Genomic DNA, 25,432 nt, shown 5'->3' with positions numbered 1-25,432 from the left:
TCCCGCTGCCTCTGATAGCTGTGTGGGGCTGGGGTGGTGGGGTCAGATGGCTCCATGGGATATGGTGCTTGTGGGGAACTGACTTTTAAGCTGGCTCCCCCTAAGCACTGATTCCCCTCTGCCCCCCATGATACCATCTGTGTGGGCAAATATGGGCGGGGGAGGGTTAAATGTTTAACCGATATATGCTAACATCCCTTCTCAATGGGTCATCTAGTCCAGTGGTTTTCAAAGTACGGGTCACGACCCAGTCCTGGGTCATGAAATATCAGGCACTGGGTCGCCTGGCTATAGGGTCACCAGGTGGGTGCTAAGGCAGACTTCCTACCTGTCATGGTATCGCAAGCTGCATTGTGCCCTGAAAGTGGAGAGCATTAGGTCCGACTCCTAGGTGGGGGGAGACATGGCTCCCCAAGCACTGGCTCCAAACTTCCATAGGCTATTTCCTAGCCAATAGGAGCTGCAGGGCAGTGCCTGTGGGAGAAAGCAGCATGCAGAGCTGCTTGCACACTTCTGCCTAGAAGCGTGACTTGCTGGTGGCTGCATCAGGCGCAGTACAGTTTGCAGTGCCAGGACATGTAGGGAATATGCTGTAGCATATCTGGTGCGGTGATGGCTGGGAGCCGCCTGAAGTTAGCTTGCACCTCAATTTCCTGTCCTAGACCTGAGCCCTTCTCAAACCCAGAGAACCCTCCTGCACCCCAAGATCCCCATCCTTGGCCCTACCCCTGAGCCTGCACTCTGTCTAGTCAAAAGATATAATTATGTTGGGTCATGGACATCAATAATTTTCGTTAGCCTGGGTACAAGAAAAAAAGTTTGAAAACCGCTAACCTAGTCCTGATGAGGCTACTACTTTAACCACTGTATCTACTCTTCTGATAAACAACCTAGGATTTGATGAATTGGGAAGTGTATGAATTTGTCAGTAGTAGAGAGCTATTATCTATAGAGTTTTGAAAAACAAGGCTGCTGTCTGTATTGAGAGCTTTTTGAACTAGGTGGAAATGTCTGTAGATTCGTTATATCATTCTGTATAAAGTTTTACACCCACATTTGTAGAATATGGTATAGGCAAAAAATACACTTACCACCATTTGTGTAATTCCCTGCGTAGACTAAGCTTGCACACGCTATCATGCACATGTTTTTTAAACTCCAAGTTCTGGTTTATGTCAATATGTTTGAATCTCCATCTGTTGATTCTCATCATTAGAACACAGATATCATGAATGAGGTATCTGATGAGTGAAATAAGGTTTTGAGGATGTGGTGTTTTACACCTTGGGTGGGACTTTGTAAACCAACTTGGTCTCTGCCTCACAATGCGCTGGAGCTTGAAGGGTTCATAGTATCACAGATGGTCTCTTCTTGAAGTCTTTTCTACTATATACAATATGTGATCTAGGGAGGTGAAAGGGTGAGCCAGTGATTGGTTACTTTCACTAAGCAAAGTTTTTCTCCAATACTTTATCCTTGAGATGTATAGTGCACGGGATATCATGAAGGACCAAGAAGACTTTATGCAAAATCCCAGCTTAGACTATGTAATTGCTGGTGCATGGGGAATTGCATTTTTTCAGAGATTTCTCTTCCAAGAGATTCTTTGGATTCTACCCATTGAATGACGGTTTTTAAATATATTTTTGGAACCTCAGGAATCAATGTCATCTGACAGAAGAGTTTCTTAGAGGGGGGGACACTGTTCTCAAAAACAAAATCCCTCTACGTGTCCCAAAGAGATATAATGTAGTGAAGGGGAAACTGGCCAGGACAGACTGAGACGACAGCACCAGCGTGAAAGCTCATGCTATTACTGTCTCTAAGAGGAAGGATGTGTTCTATGTACATAGGACAGATATGACCGAAATCCCCCATAGAAAAAGTGCAGCCTCTGACCCCAACTTCTTGGAAGTTCAAAACAACTCTCAGGCTATGTCTATAGAGTTTTTGTGGAAAAACAGGTGTTTTTCCACAAAAACTCGCGGAGCATCCACACCTCAAGTGCGTTTTTGCACAAGTAAATTGAAAGATCAGAGGGATTTTTGCACAATTGGTAATCCTCATTCTATGAGGAAGAACGCCTCTTTGCACAAGAGCTCTTGCGCAAAAACGCGTGTGTGGACAGGGAAGAGGGTTTTTTTGCATAAGAAAAGGGAGGAGGAAAAAGCATAGGTGTCTTTGTGGTCATTCTTTCCATAGCAATCACTACTTACTTGCGAGAGAGCATCCAGGCAGTCTGGACGCTTCCTTGCGCAAAAGCGCATCACTTTTTTGATGCACTTTTGCAGTGTGGATGCACTCTGGTGCAAGAAGTTTTTGCAAAAGATCTCTTCCGATAAGAGCTTCTTGCACAAGAAGTCTGCAGTCTAGACATAGCCCCAGAGGTACATTCCAATTGTCAACACTGAATAGAACTGGGTGCTGGACAGCTCTTGTCAAAGAACTCACTCGTTCCAGGATCATAATCACTAGCATCCCCAAGTCACCAAGTCTGCCACAGAGCGATCAAGTTGCTGTGAAAGGAGCAATCATTCTCCACGCCAATGGTCCACATTAATTTTAAGGTGCTCACTATTAGACAACTTATAGCCTTTTTTCACAAATAAATCAAAGAACTCTGCAGAAAGCCAAGCTTCCTTATGTGATGTTTTGAAGTTCGCTATTGGACAACTTCTGGGACAGACCTTAACACCTGGAAACCCATTTCTCCATACTTTTGCCATGCTTAGCTCAAACGTCATCATGAACATCTCTCTGTCATTGTGGCCTGAACACCAATGGATAAAACCTGCAGAAAAAGATGCTTGTGCTTGAAAATTCCAGTCCTGTGACTGGCTGTTCTTGAAGTGGGTATCAAACCTTCATAATTTGGTTTAGGTTCCCCCAAATGACACCGCCATCTGCCTTTTGACATGGTGTGTCACTGAGGTCTTGTCTGTTACATGCCTTGCAACTAGTGAGCATCAGTATGCATCAGCTGTTATTAAAAGTGTGGGCACCAGACAGAGTACCAGCAGAAGGAAAAGATGACATCACAGTGTCCCAGTACAAGGGCGAAGGATCTCACACTGAGTGTGGCAACTAGTAGCCTGAGTTTTTCTTCATGTTCTGATTGGAAAGATGCAGACGTCCCTTAAGGCATAATTATCACAGCAATTAGATTTTGCTGTTTGGGGCATCAGAATGTCTTTTGATTCTGTCCTTTGGCTCTCACTGAAAGGAGCTGGCATTCCCGATGTTCTCCTATGTCGATTGCACCTTCTTCACACTGGTTCAGGTGCAAGAGTGTGCATGGTTTTTGATGTGTTTCTGCAGTGTGCAATAGTGATATATTCTCACCTCAGCAGTATTATGTCAAGCTACCAACTGGATATTAGGTCTTGCAGCTCTAAATGTCACTTAAGGTTGGTCAAGAAATGTTCACCAACCATCCAAGATTAGGCCAAGACTACATTGGTTTGCTTGTGGAGAAGTCAGAGAATTTCAGCCTGACCCTTTATGATCACCAAAAGGCCACTTGCATTATGGAGTTGAATCCTATGGCAGAAGACTGGGCTACCAGAACTCTAGTGGGAGAGGTTGTCAAGTACCATGACATTTCATATTTCGGATGTGTGACTACAGGGTTTTGTCGACAAAAGTAGACTTTTGTTGACAAAACTATACCTGCGTCTATACTGCCTCTGAGTTCTGTCGACATAATGTCGACAGAATTCAGCAGTTTTGTTGATGGCTGTAAACCTCATTCTATGAGGAATAACGCCTTTTGTCGACAGAGTTCTGTCGACAGAAGGCGTTATTGCATCTACACTGTCCTTTGCGTCTACACTGTCATGTCGACAAAGCGGCTTGCTTTGTCAACAGAACTGGATGTAGTCTAGATGCTCTTTGTCAACAGAAGCTTTGTTGACAGTATCTGTCAACAAAACTACTGTCGACAAAAGCCTGTAGTCTAGACGTACCCAAAGAATGTGGAGAGTATAGACTAATTCATCTACATAGGTTGCAAGCAGAGTTCACACAGTCACCGCAAACTACTATGTTTCGCTGCCTCCTGAATCAAGCCAGTGTCTTGCTTATGAGCTAGAAACATCTTTCCATCTACACAAAATTTCTCTACAATCTGTGTACTACTCATATTGCTTTATGGGTCAGAAACCTATTGATGCCATCAGCCTCTGAGTATAAAGTACTTTGATTTTGTGCAAAACAGCATAATCTAGAAATCTGACCTTCCTTCAGTTGCTCATTATATTCAAAAGTGGTACTGTGTGCTCTTTGACCATATTACCCGGATAGACAAAAATAACCCAGCATGTCATGCTCCCAAACAGGTGCATGCCCTAACCCTACGTAGCACTGCTCGTGAGGCTGCCCAGAGATTCATGGATTTTCAGGATTGAACGAGATCAGAAAATTTCACTACATGATTCCTAGTGCAGCTCAGTCAGCTGTGGTCACTCTGGCTGGCGCAGCAGTTCAGAATGCTATGCGTATTTGATGATGATGTTTGATGCCAATGCTTATTTCAGATGTCACCATATGTGCCTTGGGTTTTGTGTGACTGTAGCGGATGTGGTGCAGTCCTCTTTGCACAAACCAACTCTCTTCTTCCAATTCTTAGATCTTACTAAGAGCTCTTACTGTTTGAGATGTATTAATTTGCCTTTAAATATTTGCTTTTAACCTCATGTGCCATCCTATGTAAAAATCTTGTTGCTAATTTCTGTTGACAGCACTCTAGTAATTTAATTACCAACCTTTTCTCGTCTATATGCTGATATTTTTACCAGCCAATATTGGCTAATGGTGTTTAATCTTTGCTTTCAGTTATAGGGAGCAGCTTACTCTTTTGGATGTGTTGGAGGGAACACCATGTACAGAAAGGCTCGTTTGCTTGCTTAATGTGGAGAAGGAACATAGATTTTTAAACATCTTAGGTTTTTTTCTGTATACATGAGTTGGTGCTGTATAAAGCAAGCTTGATCATTAGGGTTATTTTACTCTGGGACGTGCTTGCTGCTCGATGAAGTAATGTGTATTTTGACTGTTTCTTTTTATAACATGGTGTTCCAACAAGTCTGCAGTCCAAGCTGCTCGCATACCCTGATTTTCTCACTGAAGTGTGTGAATGGTGGAAAACCTGTTTAGGTCATTTTAAGGAAAAGATGGTGCTTATCTTGTTTTTATTTTATTATTTTAACTACTGTAGCAACTAGAGACCCCAACTGAGATCAGAGCCCACTTGTGTCATGCACATGGTTCACACATGATAAGGAACAGTCCCTGTTTGGAATGAAATCCCCTGGACTCCTGCTTTCCAGATTGGTATCCCAGCTGCTGAGCAATGCCGCCTCTCTGAGAAAAGAACTGCTAAGAAGCCCATACAGCTATTGTGAGGTTAAGCTGGCAACTTATAAAGAAAAGAACCCCGCTAATTTGTGTGCTATTTTTGGCAGGTCTGGAGTGTTTTTCCCTTTGCAGTTAGCGTTCTGTTGTTGCATGTTGGAAATCCAGCGTTGATTGTCCATGATGAGAGTTATGAGAACGAGGAGGTGTGCTCTTGGTAGGCACTGGGGAAGAAATTGAGCAAGCAATAGCAGAATTCATCTCTCCAACTCCAGTATGACACAGTTTACAAATTGCACTTTATTGGGAACAGACTGATTGTCAATGCCAGACATTCAGAACATGTTTTGTTAGTTTTTAAGGTGCTACTAGATTATTTGTTGTTTTTAAAATTTTTCTAGTTACAGACTAACTCAGCTACCCTTCTGAAGATTCACAACATTGCTAGTGTTGCATTGAGTTTGCAGTTATTACTATGTGCAGGGTATACAAGTAGGGCTCGTCTACACTGGCCCCTTTTCCGAAAGGGGCATGTTAATTTCACAGGTCGTAATAGGGAAATCCGCGGGGGATTTAAATTTCCCCCGTGGCATTTAAATAAAAATGTCCGCCGCTTTTTTCCAGCTTTTAGAAAAGCCGGAAAAGAGCGTCTACACTGGCCCCGATCCTCCAGAAAAAAAGCCCTTTTCCGGAGGATCTTATTTGAAGTAGGAATAAGATCCTCCGGAAAAGGGCTTTTTTTCCGGATGATCGGGGCCAGTGTAGACGCTCTTTTCCGGCTTTTCTAAAAGCCGGAAAAAAGCGGCGGACATTTTTATTTAAATGCCGCGGGGGATATTTAAATCCCCCGCGGATTTCCCTATTACGACCTGTGAAATTAACATGCCCCTTTCGGAAAAGGGGCCAGTGTAGACGTAGCTGTAATGTCTCTATAAAATGGTATTTATCTTTTTAAAATGCTGGCTAATTTGGATTTTGCAGTAAATTCTTGAATATTTATGGAAGCAGAAGTTAGCTCCCAATATTTGCCACAGTGGTGCAAGAATCACCACATTCCCTAGAATTTACCTAATCCAGAATTGCTGTGTTTGTCACAATGAAGATATCAGGAAATCTTTCCCTCAACATGCCTTCAAGAATCCAGCTAAATTCTGTTTAATCTTATGAATGCCATGTGAGTTCTAACTTATTATTTCTTGTTCCCTTTTCCCAAAATTCTTTCTCCACTCCCTATCCATCCTTGTGCCAGTGCTACCATATTTCAAATGTCTTTCAGATATATTAGAACTACCATGCCCTTGGCCAACAGTTCATCAAATATCTGTCAGCATGGTGACTTGTTACCCTGACAGCAACTGAATCATAAAATGTGTAGTCAAGGAGTCCTAATATTACAAGAGTGGGGAAAAAGGAAGTAACTTTGTTTTTAAGAAAAAACACCTCCCCACCCCCAGGAATTATATCATAACAAGAAACTCCTTGCTCAACAGGTGCAGCCATAAGTCTCTAGGATTATATATTCCCCTCACATAGAAAAAATTAATTTTGCTCAGGAGGTGTAGTACTGGTATTGGCTGAGATTAATAATTTGACCATTTGATTCAATGTAGAGGTTTTAAAGATAGATCGTTTTGACCTATTTTGATTTTTCTGGTGATGAAATCTCTCATTTAAAAGGAAAAGCCAGCAGTGAATTATTAGGAAATTAAAGAAAGAGAGCGATAATGGCCATTGTTAATGAAGGCACTCTTTTTGTTCTGTTGATGTGGCACTATCCAGTAGAAGGAATACAAGCTGACCAACTAATCCCTTTTTCTAGAGCTAGTGGGTTAGAGTTAATTGCTTTGGTGCCTTAGCTGTACTTTCAAATGTTTGGACTTCCTATAATTTGAATGAATTTGTTGTCCTGGAATAGTGTTGAGATTACTGAAGGAAGCAGGCAATCCAGCGTTGTTTGTTTTGTGCCAAACGAGGAACACAGGTGAAAAGCAGAACAAAAGAGGGCAAAACTGGTACAGGGAAAATAGTAGATCCCAAGTGATTTTCCAAACAACAAAAAGTTTGAAAGTAGGAAAAAGTAAAGTTTGTACTTCCTGCACAGGGGCTGCCAGCCCTCTTTTTGTGCTAGGATTGGTTGTAACTGCTGCTAAGAAATAGGTGCACATACACAGCTCCTTAGACCAAATCATTCCCCAGCTCAAAAAAGTGTCCTCTATGACACCCAGGCCATTCCCCTCACAAATACAAAATGATGAAATGCACCCTATACATGTAACAGCTCTCTCTTCTATTCTCCCTCTGTTACACACAGGTTGTAAGTCATTTTTTGTTGTCATACCTGCCATCTCTACCAAAGGTTTTAATTACCTGCTGAAATCCAAGCAGCCCTTTATGTTTCTGTGGCCAGTCTGCAGCCTTAAAACAGTGGTTGAAGTTTGAAGTACAAACAAGGTCCGATTTAAAGTTAAAATCGAACTTGTATCTGTTTTAGTTGCTACCTTCGCTTCTTGCAAAGTCTAATTTAGCTTTAATTTGATGAAAGCTATAAGGTTTCTTGGAGAAATATTAGTGAAGTCTGAAGATTCCTTCTGTACTTTCATCAGTAAGATGCTGGCTCTTGTACCAAGGTATTTAAGGTGACCCTGGATTTTATTTCTGATATCCTACCGAGAAATTAACCTCTTAATTCTTGACATCATCTTGGGAGACCTGAAGACCAAGGCAGTTTCCTCCTCTATGAATTGTAGCATCATTTTAGATGGCCATGCTTTAATTTTCTAAGGCTTTTCTGGCTCAACTTTAAAAGCTATATTTCCATTCAACATGACAATGATTTGAGAGCCCAGGGATGCCTCTGATGCCCTGTATTTTCACATATTCTAGCATACGCACGTTGTTTTCTATGTTGTGGGATGCTAGAAGATGAGACTTGCAGCCACTCTGACAAAATGCTTTTCTTGTTCATTGTTGTAACATTTTCCTTTTAATAAAAATAAACTGGTTATTTTTAGTTTTGCTTTTCACTGACCATACAAACTTGCCAGATGAAAGCTGGGAAAATCAGATTTTTATTATGTGAATGCTTTTATTTATTAGGGTCTGGTGTTTTTTTTTTCTTTAATGAAAAAAATACTCCAAGCAGTAGCTGTACTTCATGAGTCAGTAGGTTTCCATCTTATGCCAGAAGACACTCAGCAGGAAGTGCAGACAAACTCAAGCAAAGTGCCTAATGCTATAGAGGCCCCAAGGAGAGAGGAATTTTTCTGAAAGTGCTGGTTTTCTTCACCTTTGCTGTGTAGAGATAGCCCTTTCAAACAAATACAACAAGACCAACAACAACAGAGAATCCACCACAGACACACTTCAACTGAAAAATGGAACTTACCATTTACTGAGAGACAGTAATTACTATCTCCTTTCTCTTGATCCCATTCAGGGGTTGTGTTTTCAGCTATGATAGTTAAGAGGGGTGACCGGCTATTTAAATAGGAGGTGGGACTCTCCTGTCCTTCACAATCATTAGCTAACTATTGACCCCATGGAGAACTGTAGCTAATGGGCATGATAAAACAGTTTCTATTGTCTACAGTCCCTGACAGCTCCACATGCCTGTTCCAGTTCAGACAGACTACAGTTTACTTGGGCCAGTGGTTTGTACTTGTTTGCAGTCTAACATTACTAGAATGGAAGCTACAGAATTAATAAACTCGACGGTCATTAAGCAGCTTTATTGGTTTTATATTCTTCACAGGAGCTGTGATTTCTCCATTGTGGCCATTTTCCTTTTCTTCTTATAGTTCCAGCCCTTTCTCTAAATTTTCTGCCAGCCCTTTTAAATCCTGTGCTAACTGTGCTGGCAGGTTGGATCTGGGAATGGCCTGCAGTTAGGCTTTTAAAAACATTCAATCACATATTTTCTGGTTAAAATCCCTGCATGTTATGTTGCTTGGTGACACTGGTGAGTGTTGTGTGAGCTCTCAATTACTGGCTTTCCTTTACAACACTGCCACATAAACATCACAGCGTAACAGCTGCTAAATTTGGACGTACACTGCAGCCAGCAGAAATACTCCAACAGCCAAATTCTGGCCATTATAGGAATAGTCCCAAATGCAGAGTTCTAACCAGCTATAAAAGTAGTGTTCATGTTTGTCCCTACTTTGTCTGTCCCTTAAGCTCCAGGCAAATCACTCCTGGAAACACATGAGTAATCTGCATGGATGAGTGGCATTTTATTGGACTCATTGCAGTCCTTGGGATGCACCTATGAGCTAGGACCCCTGAGACCATTCCACAGTGCCTGTCAATAGCTTAGATTATGGAGTGATGTCTCTGAAATTTTGAAAGGGAGCCAGATTCTGGAAAAAATTCCACTCATTCGCTTCTTTGTCCTACAGTTTTCTGCTGTGCAGTAGGCACAGCTGTCTCAAAATCAGTAACTGAACACATATGCAGCCTTAGAAAAATGCAGATAATTGGGATTTATGACAAAAATCTTTAAAAAGCTCCTTTTTCCCCTTACATGCAAAGACTTGAATTCAGACTCTTCCCAGCTCACCTGCAAGAACTAAGGCACACCCATTCATCATCTCTCCCTGCCCTGCTTTAGAACTGTCACATCATTAACTCTTGCAAGGGGAAATAAGAAACCTTGAGCACGTGTCTTGCAAGGCACAGTACTCAAATAAGGCATAAAACCACAGTCAGCCTCAACTGTGGTAATCTAAGATACTAAGATTTCATGCTACATTTTCATGGTCGCCATTGTATTCATCTTTATGTGACTCCCAAATTCTAACTTGGACAATTACATTCTGCTTTGCTAATTGCCCCAGCAGTTTTCAATTGGATATAGTGTTTTCCCATTCCCTTCCTAACCTACTGTGTAGCATTAAAGAACAGTGTCTGAACAGCTGCTTTCTATTCCAAAAGTGTCAGTTATCTTTCAGTTTTGGATAAAATGACATCTTTAAGAAATAGGACGAAACTGAGGCTTAGTAAATTAATATCTGTAAAGCACTTTGAGATCCTATGATGAAAACAGCTACATGAACAACTAGCTTTTACTGAGCCAAATATACTGAGGTTCTTATTATGATGAAACTTCTGTAGAATTCAATGGGAATTTTGCCCAAGTAAATAAATAAATAAATGACTTAAAATTTACTTGATTTCTTTTTATTTTGTTGTGGTAAGTAAAAGAGGGGTTGATACTGTAAGGATTGCTTTAACATGTATTTGTAATTTTAAATTAGACAAATTAAAGCAAAGTCCCTGATGCTATAGAGGCCCCAAGAAGAGATTTTTCTCAAAATATAATTTTTCTTCACCTTTGCCTTGTTTAGGTGGCCCTTTAAAACAAAAACATCAGCAAAAGAGTATCCTCCACAGCTGCACTTCAACTGAAAAAGAAGTTACCAAACTAAATTGCTTGCTAGCTCTGCCTGAATGTTAAAATCATAAATCATATTTGCACACATGAAACCATGTTTTCTTCTAGATATTCAGTTGTTTTTGTAATGCGTACATTTTAAAAACAAATTCTACATTAGTGAATCCTTATGGTAAAGTTACGCAATCAGCGGGGCTAAGAGCCACCACAGGTGTGTGTGTGGCTCTTCCCCCCAGAATGGGCAGAGCCTCAGGCAGAAGGGGCAGGGCCTTGGGCAATCAGCCCATAGCACCCCTTGGATAACAGCATTCCCGCCCCCACCCACGCAACCCTGAGAGCCGCATGGAGAGGCACTTAGATGCTCCAGCAGCAATTCAAAGGGGCTCCCTGACCTGCCATGCTCCTCCCCTGCTTTGGCAAGCCTGTGTGCAGTAAAGGTAAATTCAGTGCAGTCTGTGTTCCAGCTACTTCATAGAAAAGTCTGAAATTCTCGGGGTTCTTTATTTCTTGTTCCTAAGTTCTCTTGCAAAGAGCCCTATTATGCAAGGTACTATACGAACATATGAAGACTTGGTAAAAGTTACTCAAAACTAATTGAAGACAAGTCACAAGTCTGTCATGGAAATAATAGAGATGACATGGAGAGGGAAGATGGGGGAAAACAGTAGTGATATCAGATACAGTGCCTCTAGCACCATGGTAGGCAACCTGCAGCCAAGGGGCCACACCAAGGTTCCACGTGTGGCCCATAAGACAGTTTGTTTGTCGTTGCCCTCGTTCAGGGTGGCCAGATTCCGCAGTTTCTGTTGTGTTTTTTCACCACTATTACTAAAGTGACACACACATAAAGCCAGGGCACATGAAGTGAGGTGAGTGCTGATTGCACACATTTACTGTTAGAGCTGGGTCCTCTCCCTGCTGCCCGTCAAAACACTGCGACAGTTCAGTTGGCACACCCTGCAAATTCTAGGTATGAAAGTACAGTTAACAAAATTGCTCTGTCCCAGGAGACCGTCTTGGTTACAACAGTCTTGCGGCCCACTGAAGTGGAGCACACTCAGGCGGCCTGCTCGTTAGCCTAGGTTGCTCATTGCTGCTCTAGCTGGATCATGTAATAGTATTTTTGTATGAATGGGTAATTATCAGCAATTTCTGCTGTCTTTCTGCCTAACCTTTATCAGTAACCTGTTCCTGTGGGCTTTAGAGTAAAAGTGGGTCAAGATGTAGTTTATGGGAGTGTATCTGCAAAGCTGAATAATTTATACCAAAATGTGAAAAATAAACTATAACCAAGAAATACTGGATGTGACAGATTGGCTAGGGTTTCAGGTTCTCCTCTCCTACTTTTAATTTCTCTGTAAGGAGGACTGCATCCTTGGAGCCTTGTATACTTTTTATCTACACATTTTGCATTAGAGTTGTCCTTGCTGAAATCCCCAGCTTTGGATTCTTAACCCTATTGAAGTGCAAACAGTAACCACCGAGCTTCCACGTTTTCCCTTTGAGAGGGTTGGAGGGTGAAATTTAAGTGTGTTGGATAAACAGCACATAGTTCTGCCTTCCTAGCATGTTCAATATCAGGGCAAGCTCTTGTCCCTCTAGTTCTGCAGCTCAGATTATGACAGCACAGCTGCTGAGATTCTCCACCTCATTTGCTGAGACAGTCAGCAACCAGGATTTCTCCCATCTTTGAGGAGCACCCCTGCCCCCAGAACCTCACGCCATCCACTTCTCCAGTTTAATTCCTTCCTCACTCAGAGCATGGGAGGAGTAGCTGTGAGGCTGGCTGCCATTGTGGGTCATGACCAGAGAGAGCTAAAGCCTCAAAAATAAATGCTCTTTAAAATGCTCAGCTGTGGCTTTGTGGTCATGTTTTCCTGCTTCTATTGAGGAAAAACCCCTACCACCACAGGGAAAGGCAGCAGTGGATACAATTTCTGAGCCTCATCCTGGTCAATTTAAACATTCTAAATAAAATTATTTATCAGAATTCTAATCTTTACTATCTCAGGTTATGTCTACACAGCAAAGTTATTCTGAAATAACTTCACCAGCGTCTACACAGCCAAGCCGCTATTTCAAAATTAAATCGAAATAGCAGAGGTCTTATTTAGAAATTGGTAAACCTCATTCCAGGAGAAATAGTGCCTATTTTTAAATAAGCTCTGTGTAGACACTTATTTCGAAATAGGGGGCCTCCAGCCTTCCCAGGGTGCCCTGCTGGCCATTCTGGCCCCAACCAGGAAAACTCCTCTCCTCCCCCGCCTCTCTGGAGCCCTTAAAGGGGAAGACTCTGGCCACAGTGCCTGTGCCAGCTCCAAGCCTGCCACCCCAGAGCCAGCAGTCACTACACCTGACCCACTGGCCCAATCATGAGCAAGGTAACCAGTGCCAGCCAGCCCTCCACCACTCCCCAGGACCAGTCTGCCAGCTCCCAGGAGCCTGCCAGGGGCTGGAAAAGGTGGGTGCCTGCCTGGTCCAGTGCGGAGATCATGGACCTAATTCAGGTTTGGGGGGATGCCTTCGACGTCCATGATCTCCACACTAAATGGAGGAATGAAACCATCTACAGGCGGATAGCTGCCAGCCTGGCCACCAAAGGCCACATGCGAACCCAGGAGCAGGTTCGCATGAAAATAAAGGAGCTGCAGCAGGCCTATGCCAGGGCCATAGGGGCAGCTCCCAACCAGGGGCAGACCCAAACCCCTATTTTGATGCCCTGGATCACATCCTGGGGGGTGGGATGGGACAGGCCCATCGACCCTGGGGCAGAGGGCCCACCAGGAAACGGAGGAGGAGGAGGGCCAGGAGCCTGGAGGGAGCATGCCGCGCACCCAGGACCCCCGACCAGTCCCAGCAGGCCTGTCGCCGGTGTTGTCCGAGGCCGGAGAGGCAATGACATGTGAGTGCCATAACTCTCCCCTTATGTGGGGGAAGAGGGATGCCAGGGACCGCTTGCGTGGGCCTTGCGGACTATGGATCACACAGCAACCTGTGCATGTACCATGCCACCCCTGGGCACATGGCCCCGGCTGGCTGCCACACAGGGGCCTTGGCCTGTTACCCACACGTGTGTGTGTATGAAGGCACATGACATGCTCCTGACCCTGGGGTGAGACACTGCACAATGCCCTCCCTCCAGAAGCCCCCTCTACACAGAGGCAGGGCACATCTTCCGCCCCCACCCCCACATTATATACAGCACAGGGGCATGGGTTCAGTCCCAGGCCAGCTCCCACTCCTGGGGATAGCAGGACATGCTGAACATGGCCTGTGTGCAAGCACATCGACTGATGGTGCGGAGACCTGCTGTCCTCGCCTTGCAGAGGGGGGCTAGGCTTTACCCACTGTGTCCTCAGGGATAACTGTCCACTTCTCTTGTTTCTCCACAGCTGCAGCAGCTGCAAAGCTGCAAGTGCAGGGTGCACCATCCTGCCTGGAACATGCTCCTGTACCGAGGCCAGCAGGCTGACCCATAACTAGAGGAGTACCAGCGGCAGCACCTGGCGATACTGCAAGGCCAGCACCACACCCTGGACTACTGGGTTCATGAAGACCTGCAGCTCCAGCGGGAGAGCTGGTGGGACCTCCTTGCCCAGGGCCGTGCCATGTGCAACCACCTGCAGACCCTGGTGCACAGATTGGTACCTCTTGCTGCTCCATCCCCTGCTGCCTCTCCAGCTACCACTCCTCCTCCCACTTCTGCTCCCCCTCCTGCTTCTTCCTCCCTACTCTCTCCCCACCCCTCTGGGAACATCAAGGCCCCCACACCTGTAGTGTGGGGAGACAGGTGGGCCAGCAAGACCCCCAACCCTGAGCTTCTCCTCCCCCTTCCAGCTCCTTCTTCCCAGGTTTACCCCTCCCCCTCCCACGCTCTCGCCTCCTCTCTCCCACCTTCCTTCCCCCCCACTCCAGTTTTGTTCAATAAAGAGAGTTTGTTTTCTTCAACACATATGTCTTTATTTTACATCAGGATGGGGGGTTAGGGAGTGTAAGTGGAAGCCTTTCCTCTCACACATATTGTGCAGCACACTGCCACCATGTGTGGAATATTCCACTCGGAGAGGTCCAGGCAGATGAGAAAGCATCTAAAACGGGCCTTCAGCTGGCCGATGGCACTCTCCACCACAATGCGGGCCCTGCTGAGCCTGGCATTAAAGGCCTGTCGGGAAGGGTTGAGGTGTCCCATGTAGGGGTTCATGAGCTAGGGTTGTAGGGGAGAGGCTGCACCCCCCACCAGGCACACAGTCATGTCCACATCCCCGACCCTGATGTGACGGTCGGGGAAGAAAGTCCCGGCGTGCAGCCTCTGGCACATGGCACGTAAACCCACGTGTTGTGCTTTGCTGGACCATCCCACGTTAATGTCCACAAAATGGCCCTGGTGGTCAGACACAGCCTGCAGGATGATGAAGAAGTATTCCTTCTGGTTTATGTACAGGGAGGCCTGGTGGTCCGGGGCACGGATGGGGATGTGTCCCATCGATTGCTCCGCCCTCCCCCTCCCCCCCCCCCCCCGCAGTTGGGGAAGCCCAGGATGCCAAACTCCTCAATCACTGTGTCCACATCAGTGAGGCGGATGACTCTGAGGAGCATCACTCTGTTGATGGCCTTGACCACCTGTAGAGGGACACACAAAACCGAGAGTCACTGGGGTGCCAGGGTGGCTGAGATTGCCCCCTCCCTGCCACTCCCCCACTCCCCAGGAGCAACCACCTCTGTAATCCTGGCCACCAAGGACAGTCCTTCATGTGGGTGGGACAGAACAAACACTCCCAGGGAGGGGACTTTCAACACCTCCCCCCTTTTCTCTAGGGCAGCCCATCCCTTCCTTGCACCCCCCTTCCTGGCACAGTGGCTGGAGACTGCCATACCTGCATGACCACTGCTCCGATGGTGGATCTCCCCACGCCGAACTGGTTCCCCACGGATCGGTAGGTATCCGGCATGGAGAACTTCCAGAGGGCGATGGCCACATGCTTCTGGAGGAGAATGGCGAGCCTCGTGTGCGTGTCCCGTCACTGCAGAGCAGGGGTGAGCCACTCACAGAGCTCCTTCTTCATCCTAAAGTTCTGGGTCCATTGTTGGTCTCTCCAGCACTCCAAAACAATGTAGTCCCACCAGTTGCTGCTGGTGTCCAGACGCTAGATGTGGTGGGGCATGCTGGTGTCCAGGAGCTGCAGCTACTCCTCCACCTACCCCAGGAGGGTCCGGAAGAGGGCCTGGGGGTTGGGCTGCAGCAGATGCTGTGAGGCAGCCTGCAGAAACTGCTGCCAGGCTTGCAGTAACACGCATAAAAAAAGCACAAGAGTGCCCAGGGGCAGCTCCAGCTCCATGGTGCCGAGTGCTGTGGTGTCTTGAGTTAGGGCAACCAGAGTGCACACAGGAAAAAAAAATGCTCTGTTGTCCCTCAGTGAGATAGGCAAGCAAGCAGGGCAACCTGAGAACCGTCTGTCCGGGAGGTCGTTTTAAGCACAGGCCTCAGATAGCCTCAGGCAGCAGTCACACAAAACTCCTGACCTGATGCCGTGCCAGAAGTGGTTTCTGTTTCCCTTAAATGCAATTCAGCGTCCAGTCAGTGTGAACATGCTATTTCAAAATAGCAAAACGCTGTTTTGAAATGCATTTTGTGTGTAAATGCGTTATTTCAAAATATCTTATTTCAAATTAACTATTTGGAAATTAGATATTTCAAAATAATGCTGTAGTGTAGACGTACCCTTAGAGAGACTCATGCCAGCTTGCTAGGCACATCTGCTGATGATCTGTCAAGGTACAAGACCTTCTTCCTTTATGTCAAGACATCATTCTGTTATTCTTAAACGAAGCACACGAGATCTTTTATAGGGGGAAAGACAGTACTCTACATTTATTGAGAATACAACAGTTGCATATGCTTTTCAATCACTCACACACAAACACCATACACACACAGTTCCGCCAGATGATGTTATAGTTACCAGTCCAGAGTCTGTATCAATCTAGTGGCCGGTTAGACCGATCACAGAGGGAGAGCAGGGCCTTTGTCGGTCACACGATCCGATGCTCCTCTGGAGTTGGTGTTAAGATAAACCCCAAGTTCCACAGCAATGCACCCTGCTTTTATAATCCTTTTCTTTGTTGAAGTCTATGGATTCCGCCGTGTCAGTGTGTGACTGGTGTGTTATCTTGTTGATGTCAATCATTCCCAAAACATTTCCAAAGCTCATCCTGTAATCAGTCGTCTTTTAGGGGTGCTTGCTTCACTTTAAAGCTGTCAATCTGCCAACCCGATCACTCCTTGGCCATGGGTACGCACTGATGGTTACTCTGACTCTGATATGTCTCTCTGCTGTCTGTCTTTTAGAGTATGTCTAGACTGCATCCCTCTGTCAGCAGAGGGATGCAGATTAGGCAGGTTGACACATTGCAAATGCGGCAGGGATTTAAGCGGAAAAAAGCGGCAGCTATGTTTATGCAAATGAAGCGGGGGAGATTTAAATCTCCGCTTCATTTGCAATTGCAATGTCTAATTTGCATCCCTTTTACAGAAAAGAGATGCAGTCTAGACACAGCCTCTGTGTTTTTGTCAAATCCTGCCTTCCCCCCACATCTCACCGGGAGACCTCTCTTTGGAACACCTGTCCTGATCCCAAGCTAGGAAAGGCGTATGCGTGGCATTACATTATAATATGAACACTAGCACTGTAAACTCCCTGGCTGTGTCTAAACTGGCAAGATTTTGCGCAAAAGCGACCACTTTTGTGCAAAAACTTGCCAGCTGTCTACACTGGCTGCTTGAATTTGCGCAAGAACACTGACGATCTAATGTAAGATTGTCAGTGTTCTTGTGCAACTACTTTGCTGCTCCCACTCAGGGATAAGCCCTCTTGCGTAAATGTTTTTGCACAAGAGGGCCAATGTAGACAGGACAGGAATTTTTTGCATAAGAAAGCCCCGATGTGCAAAATCGCGATCGGGGCTTTCTTGTGCAAAATCGCATCTAGACTGGCCATGGATGCTTTTGAGCAAAAGCACTTTTTGTGCAAAGGCACCCGTGCCAATCTAGACGGGATTTTGCAGAAATACTTTTAACGGAAAAACTTTTCCATTAAAAGCATTTCCACAAAATCATGCCAATCTAGATGCAGCCCCTGACAGCAGCACCACTGAACTTCTGCTTTCCAAGAGTGCATCTTCATGCTAACTTTAGATCAACTTCTCATGGCTAACCATTTTTGGAGGAGTGGTGTTATTCAAGTAATTCCTCACTGACCTTGGTCGAAGGCATTGGAGAAGGGCCACACCCTGGACAGTTGGACTGCCCTGGTTTTTCTCCTCAGAGAATATCAAAATGGGCACATACTTTCCCTTGCTCTCCTGCTATGATGTTGGCACAGGATCAGCTCAGCTGGAAGATTCGGAACACGTGGTCTCCAAAGCCTTCCAGCCATTCAGAATATTTTTTTTAAGTCTGTGGGAAACCCAGGATGAATCCCCCCTGCCGTTTTTGGGACAGCCCCCAGAAGTTATAGCAGCTGCTCGTCACAGCAAGTTTGGCAGTAAGCTGCTTGTGAACAGAGACTAGCATATGTACCATGTTAGGCAATGAAAGAACTGCTATGTTCAGCAACATGAACTGTCACAACACACAGATGCCACTTGGGGAGGTTGTAGGTTTAAACTGAACTCTGCTGTAATTGTGGACACAGAACTCGTCTGTCCTGGCCGATGTTTTCCTGGCCACTTTAAAAGTGCTGCGAACCTGACCAGTACTGTCCATCCAGAGCATCATGAAAGAGAATTTTCATCATCTGTAATGAAGTAAGAGCTGAAAAAGACCTATTATCGTACCATTAGGATTGCTCCCTACAGCGCCTTTTCTAATGCTAGTTTTAAAGATTGTTCTAGTTTTAGAGGTTGTTCTACTATTCCTGTAAAAATCTGCCCAGCATAGGCCTCAGTTACAAGTCCCTGAAAAATCATACTTCTCACTTGCTCATTGAGGACTTTTTAGAGTTTGGCAACTAAATCACCTGAATATTCTGGTTGCATAGGATATGCTCGAGCCTGAGAAGTACTTTCCCTACCATTGTGATTCAGAGCAGCTGTGGGCCATACTGGGTCCCTGAACTAAGAGTGGAGAGACACTCTTTCCCCTGTGCTCTCCATGACCCCTTTGCAATGAAGGAGAAAACCACTGGTTCACGTGAAGAAGAGACAAGAGCTGGACCTGCAGGAAAGGAAAGAAATGGGGTCTAGGAATTGGGGTGGGGAAACGGATTTGGTAAGCAGGGGGCGTGATTGAAATCAGGTGAGGATCCAGGAAGCAGGAGAACCAGAGCTAAGTGGTTTAGGGATGAAACTGGGAAGGGCTATGCACAAAGTCTGAGGTGGAGACTGGGACATGGACAAAGAATTCAGAGGGGCAAGACTAGGACTTGCTGTGCAAGGAGAGTGGGACTTGGATGAGAGAGAAGCCTGTGGAGCGGAGACTGGGGCTGGATAGTTGAGGATAATGGGATTGGGCCAAGGAGCTGGAGTAAGGAAGAACAGATTGGAGAGGATATAAAAAAAGAAATCATACCTGGGGCAGGAGAACCTTGCCCACTGATTCACACTCTTCTCTAGAGCCTGGAATTGGAACACAAGAATTCTGAGTCTTGCCATTCATCTTCTGTCCACAAATATTTGTGAAATTTGCTGGCAAAATGTCTCATCCCTTTCTAGCAACAACCTACTATTATTTATGCTGCTCTATTGTGGTTGCTTTGGTGGCAGAGGTCTTTGAGGTGGATCTAAGCTTCCAACCGTGCTGATGAACCATTAGGGGTGTCAAAATGATGCTACATGAAAAGCTGCGTTAAAATAATGTTATAAAACTTACAACACCAAGCACCAAAAAATTAGAAAATGCCAAAAATATTGTTGTCTGTGCCAGTGGTTCTCAACCTTTCCAGCCTGCTGTACCCCGTCCAAGGAATCTGATTGGTCTTGCATACTGCCAGGTTTCACTTCACTTAAAAACTACATGCTTACAAAACCAGACATAAAAATACAAAAACTTGCTCATTTTCAAATTTTTATTGTAGAAGTTGTGACAGACCCGGGGCAGTTGGCTACAATAGTTTGGTGGAGGGTAGACATACAGGGAACTGGGTGAATAGTTTTCTATTTCCTGAATAAACTGCCAGTGACTGAAGCCACATAATCAAGGCAGGCAGGCACCTGAGACTAGTTAACAGCTTGTCTGAAGCAGAAGACTAATCAGCACCTGCAGCCAATTAAGGCCTACTGGGTTACTTTCAAAGGATCCTCCCGAGTTAGGGAGGGGAAAGGAGAAGAGTGAGGGATTGAGAAGAGGAAGTATGTGGCCGGAGACTGTGGATTTAAATAACTTGCTTTTTATTTTCCATTGATTTTTACTTTACAAAGTAAAGTCACATTTTTTAAAATGTTTCAAAACATCTGGGGGTTGAAGTTCCCTCTGAGCTAGTTTTGTGTGCCCTGTCAATGTCTATGGCCATCAAACCAGGGATATAAGAGTATAACCATTTAAACAGTTAAGCTGATGCTTATCTGTTTCCATGATGATTGCACGCTAGCTCCCGGCCCTGCTCCTGCAGAGCCGACTACTGCCCTGCTTATCAGAACTTGCAGTGTAGGGTGGCAGCTGGCTCCCTGAGAATGGGGCCAGTAGCTGGGAGCTTGTGTGCGCATAGGCTAGTGAGCCCGCTCTCGCCCTGTGCTGCAGGCTCTACAGTATAAAGCTTATTCTGCAGAGACCACAGTGCAACCAGCTCCTGGGAGCGGGACCAGCAGCAGGGTGCCAGTGTGCGGGGAGCCAGTGGCTTATAAACCAGCTCCCAGCATGCACTGGCTCCTGGCTGCCAGTGGTGCCCAAGGAGCTGGCTGCCACCCTGCATTTCTAAGATTTTTAATGGTACATTATGAACAGGGTTTCTTTTACATTCCTACTTCAAACTGAAGACAGTTCTGGGCCTTGCATGGTAGCTTAGTATTTCTCCACCAGTAATGACAAGAGAGACAGCTGTAGGGTTTATTTTGTTTGTTTCGTTGCCTACCTCTCCACTAAGAACTGGCCCAAGATCTATTCAGTTTACACGGCGAAAGATATCGAAAAGCCAACACACGCTCATTACTCAATCAGTGTAAGCTGGAGCTCTGCCAGTGGCATAAAAGGAGACAAGCTCCACATCTCAGAGCCAATCCCCTGAGCCACTGAGTCCCCCCTAAAAGTGCTATTTATTATTTAAGGTAGAGTATAGGCTAAGAAAACCCAGAGGCAGCCTTAACTCCTGTACTTAATGGATCTATGTTACTTTGCCCACGTAATTCAATAACAATTAGAAGTTGTCCTAGCAACCTCACAGTCAGAGTGCACACATGGAACGAGAGCACTCACTCACGCCTATTAACATCCTCACCCTACTAGGAAAAAAACCAATCTCAGAAAATGAGCGCTATTTGAGGTTTTTATATACTGAGGTGGTTTTAACAGCTTTTCTTCCTGGTCCGACAGTGGCATTGGGAAAATCCCAACCATTGGAAGTGAGGGCAAAAATCACATTAACTAACTGAGCATTACAATGAATCGAAGAATAAGTTGAGTTAAATGAGTACAAGTGGAAGTCATTGCAGGTTGGCCTTTCATGATGCTAAAGCTTCTCTGTTCTGTCTTAAAATAGGTGTGGAATAAAACAGATCAGGCTGCCTCCAGTCCTACCTCATAATGCTGTCCAGGGCATTAAAACAGGCTCTGAAATTGTCCCTGTTATAGGGCAATACCATGTCCTAACAAGACCTTCACAGTGGCATAGTGTAAGGCAACCACTTTGTACCACAACAGTTGCAGTCCTAGTAAATATACAAAGGAGGTTGTCATCTGAGCTGTGTGCTCTGTTTACCTCTTCTCAGTGCTGTCTTGGATACATGTGTAGTTCCCGCCACAACATGAGGTTATCCACTCCTGCTATTTGTGGCACATATAATTCAGACCTGCTATTAGATTTCCTGTAAGATATTTAGTAGCTTAAAGTCCTGTAAGTAGCAAGTTGGCTTCAGCCTTTTATAGGAGTCCCCTTCTCATCTCAGATTCACTTCTTATCTGCCCTAGGAATTCTGGCATACGGGGAGAAATGCGAAATTTGTTCTCCGTCGTAATTTAATGACCAACTATAGTCACTTTTTCTCCTCAGTGCATACAGGGAGAAAAGAGCAGCAGACCAATGGTTAAATAATAGCCATGCGAGAGTTTAAGTGCCTTAATTTGACCAAAGGGGACACCCGCATGTTTTCTTGGTTGACATGAACATAAGAACATAACATAAGAACAGCTGTACTGGGTCAGACCAAAGGTCCTTCTAGCCCAGTATCCTGTCTGCCGACAGTGGCCAGCACCAGGTGCCCCAGAGAGGGTGGACCGAAGACAATGATCAAAGGATTTGTCTCCTGCCATCTCTCTCCAGCCTCTGACAAACAGAGGACAAGGACACCATTTTATCCCCTGGCTAATAGCCTTTTATGGACCTAACCTCCATGAAATTATCTAGCTTCTCTTTAAACTCTGTTATAGTCCTAGCCATCACAGCCTCCTCTGGCAAGGAGTTCCACAGGTTGACTACACACTGTGTGAAGAAGAACTTTCTTTTATTAGTTTTAAACCTGCTACCCATTAATTTCATTTGGTGTCCTCTAGTTCTTCTATTTAGGGAACTAATAAATAACTTTTCTTTATCAGCCCTCTCCACACCACTCATGATTTTATAGACCTCTATCATATCCCCCCTCAGTCTCCTCTTTTCTAAACTGAAAAGTCCCAGTCGCTTTAACCTCTCCTCATATGGGACCCGTTCCAAACCCCTAATCATTTTAGTTGCCCTTTTCTGAACCCTTTCCAAGGCCAAAATATCTTTTTTGAGGTGAGGAGACCACATCTGTACACAGTATTCAAGATGTGGGCGTACCATAGTTTTATACAGGGGCAGTAAGATATTCTGGGTCTTATTTTCTGTCCCTTTCCTAATAATTCCTAGCATCCTTTTTGCCTTTTTGACCGCCGCTGCACACTGCGTGGAAGTTTTCAAAGAACTGTCCACGATAACTCCAAGATCTCTTTCCTGATTTGTCGTAGCCAAATTAGCCCCCATCATACTGTACGTATAGTTGGGGTTATTTTTCCCAATGTGCATTACTTTACAGTTATCCACATTAAATTTCATTTGCCATTTTGTTGCCCAATCACTCAGTTTGGTGAGATCTTCTTGGAGTCCCTCACAGTCTGCTTCTGTCTTGACTATCGTAAACAGTTTGGTATCATCTGCAAACTTTACCACCTCACTGCTTACCCCTTTCTCCAGATCATTTATAAATAAGTTGAAGAGGATTGGTCCCAGGACTGACCCTTAGGGGACACCACTAGTTACCCCTCTCCAATCTGAAAATTTACCATTTATTCCTAACCTTTGTTTCCTGTCTTTTAACCAGTTCTCAATCCAAGAAAGGACCTTCCCTCTTATCCCATGGCCATGTAATTTACACAAGAGCCTTTGGTGAGGGACCTTGTCAAAGGCTTTCTGAAAATCCAAGTATACTATATCTACTGGCTCCCCCTTATCCGCATGTTTTTTAACCCCTTCAAAGAACTCTAAGGCTGTGTCTACACTGGGCCACTTATTCCGGAAAATCAGCCGCTTTTCCGGAATAAGCTGCGAGCTGTCTACACTGGCCCTTGAATTTCCGGAAAAGCAACGACGCTCTACTGTACAAAATCAGCCGCTATTCCGGAAAAGCTACGCTGCTCCCACTCAGGCATAAGTCCTTATTCCGGAATACTGTTCCGGAAAAGGGCCAGTGTAGACAGCCCATTAGTCTTTTCCAGAAAAAAGCCCCGATCGCGAAAATGACGATCGGGGCTCTTTTCCGGAAAAGCGCGTCTACATTGGCCACAGATGCTTTTCTGGAAAAAGGGCTTTTCCGGAAAAGCAGCCTGCCAATGTAGATGCTCTTTTTCCGGAAATACTTATAACGAAAACTATTCTGTTTTAAGCATTTCCGGAAATTCATGCCAGTGTAGACACAGCCTAAGGGTATTTCTATACTACCTCACTAATTCGAACTAACTTAATTCAAATTAGTTAATTCGAACTAAGCTAATTCGAACTAGTACATCTAGACCTAAAAACTAGTCCGAATTAGCATTTTGCTAATTCGAACTAGCATGTCCACATTGAGTGGACACTGAACCGAGATTAAAGATGGCCGGAAGCAGTGCCAGCAAGGCATCAGATTAGGACTTAGCACGTGGAGCTGCTGTCTCTGTCTAGCCGAGGGCTGTGCTTAAAGGGACCCGATCCCCACCCCAGACAGACAGTTCTCAGGGGTTCCCCGCTCGCTTGTCTACCTCGATGAGGGGCAGCAAAGCAGTCCTAGCTTGGAGTGCCCTGAATGCCCACACTCGGCACATAACAGGACTCAGCCATCAGCCTGGCTGCACTTGCCGCAGGCTGCCATCCGGGGGAGGGTCAATCGGGGGCTGCAGGAGAGCTTCCACCCCGAGGAGCACGCAGAGCCACCCCAATCCTCCCCACTGGGGGCTCGTACCGCATTCCTCCCTCACCTCCTTCCACTTACCTCTCCCTAGCCCCCCTTCCTGATGTACAAAATAAAGGACACGTGTTCAAAAATTGAAACTCTCTTTATTTAACAATACTCGGGGTGGGAGTGGGGTTAACCTCTGGGGAGACTGGGAAAAGGAGGTGGAAGAGGGGAAGAGAGAGGGTGGGAGAGGGGAGGGCAACTAAAATGATCAAGGGTTTGGAACAGGTCCCATATGAAGAAAGGCTAAAGAGACTGGGACTTTTCAGCTTAGAAAAGAGGAGACTGAAGGGGGATATGATAGAGGTCTATAAAAGCATGAGTGGTGTGGAGAGGGTGCATAAAGAAAAGTTCTTCATTAGTTCCCATAATAGAAGGACTAGAGGACACCAAATGAAATGAATGGGTAGCAGGCTTCAAACTAACAACAGAAAGTTCTTCTTCACAAAGCAAATAGTCAACCTGTGGAACTCCTTGCTGCAGGAGGCTGTGAAGGCTAGAACTAGAACAGAGTTTAAAAAGAAGTGAGATAGCACTCCATGGATCCAACCTCCATGACTTTATTAGCCAGGGGGTAGAAATGATGTCCCTGGCCTGTGTTTGTGGAAGGCTGGGGATGGATGGCGCGAGATAAATGGCTTGGTCATTGTCTTCGGTCCATCCCCTCCAGGGTACCTAGTGTTGGCCGCTGTCGGCAGACAGGCTACTGGGCTAGATGGACCTTTGGTCTGACCCAGTACTGCCATTCTAAGCTCAGGGCTCAGGGTCGGGGGTCTCACTGGACCACCTTGATTTTCATGCACACCTGCTCCTGGGTGGCCATGCTGGCAGCTATCCTGCCCTAGACGGCTACTTTCCTGTGGCTAGTGCGGAGGTCGTGGATGAGGTCCATGATGTCTGCACTAGACCAGGCGGGCGCCCTCCTCTTGCGGATCTGGGCAGGCTCCCAGGAGCCGCCAGCCTGGTCCCGGGAAGAGGCGGAGGGCTGGGTGGCAGCGGGTGGCCCTTTAGCCAGCCCGTGCCCCTTTAAGGGCTCCGGGGCCGGGAGGGGGGCAGAAGAGTTTCCCTGGTGGTGCCCCGAGTGGCCACCAG

General features: G+C 45.5%; 1 protein-coding gene across 4 annotated transcripts in view; it reads left to right on the top strand.

Annotated features, from left to right (window-relative positions):
* ARHGAP26 (Rho GTPase activating protein 26) overlaps nt 1-25,432 on the top strand; it is a 354,648-nt gene that overhangs the window by 276,584 nt on the left and 52,632 nt on the right. For 2 of the 4 annotated variants that reach the window (XR_012896345.1, XM_014576262.3), the window contains one exon: nt 14,137-15,058. The exons of the other annotated variants lie outside the window; for them this stretch is intronic. Coding sequence is in view for 1 of the 2 variants with exons in the window: in XM_014576262.3 (XP_014431748.1) it covers nt 14,137-14,227 (91 nt within the window). In the remaining variant the exon portion in view is untranslated. Of the gene's footprint in view, nt 1-14,136; nt 15,059-25,432 lie in introns of those variants that run through there. 4 annotated transcript variants of the gene reach the window in all.

The sequence above is a fragment of the Pelodiscus sinensis genome, chromosome 17 (assembly GCF_049634645.1).
Source record: "Pelodiscus sinensis isolate JC-2024 chromosome 17, ASM4963464v1, whole genome shotgun sequence".
Lineage (NCBI taxonomy): Eukaryota > Metazoa > Chordata > Testudines > Trionychidae > Pelodiscus > Pelodiscus sinensis.
Note: the sequence above shows the minus strand (reverse complement) of the source record. Positions and strands in the feature narration are given on the sequence as shown.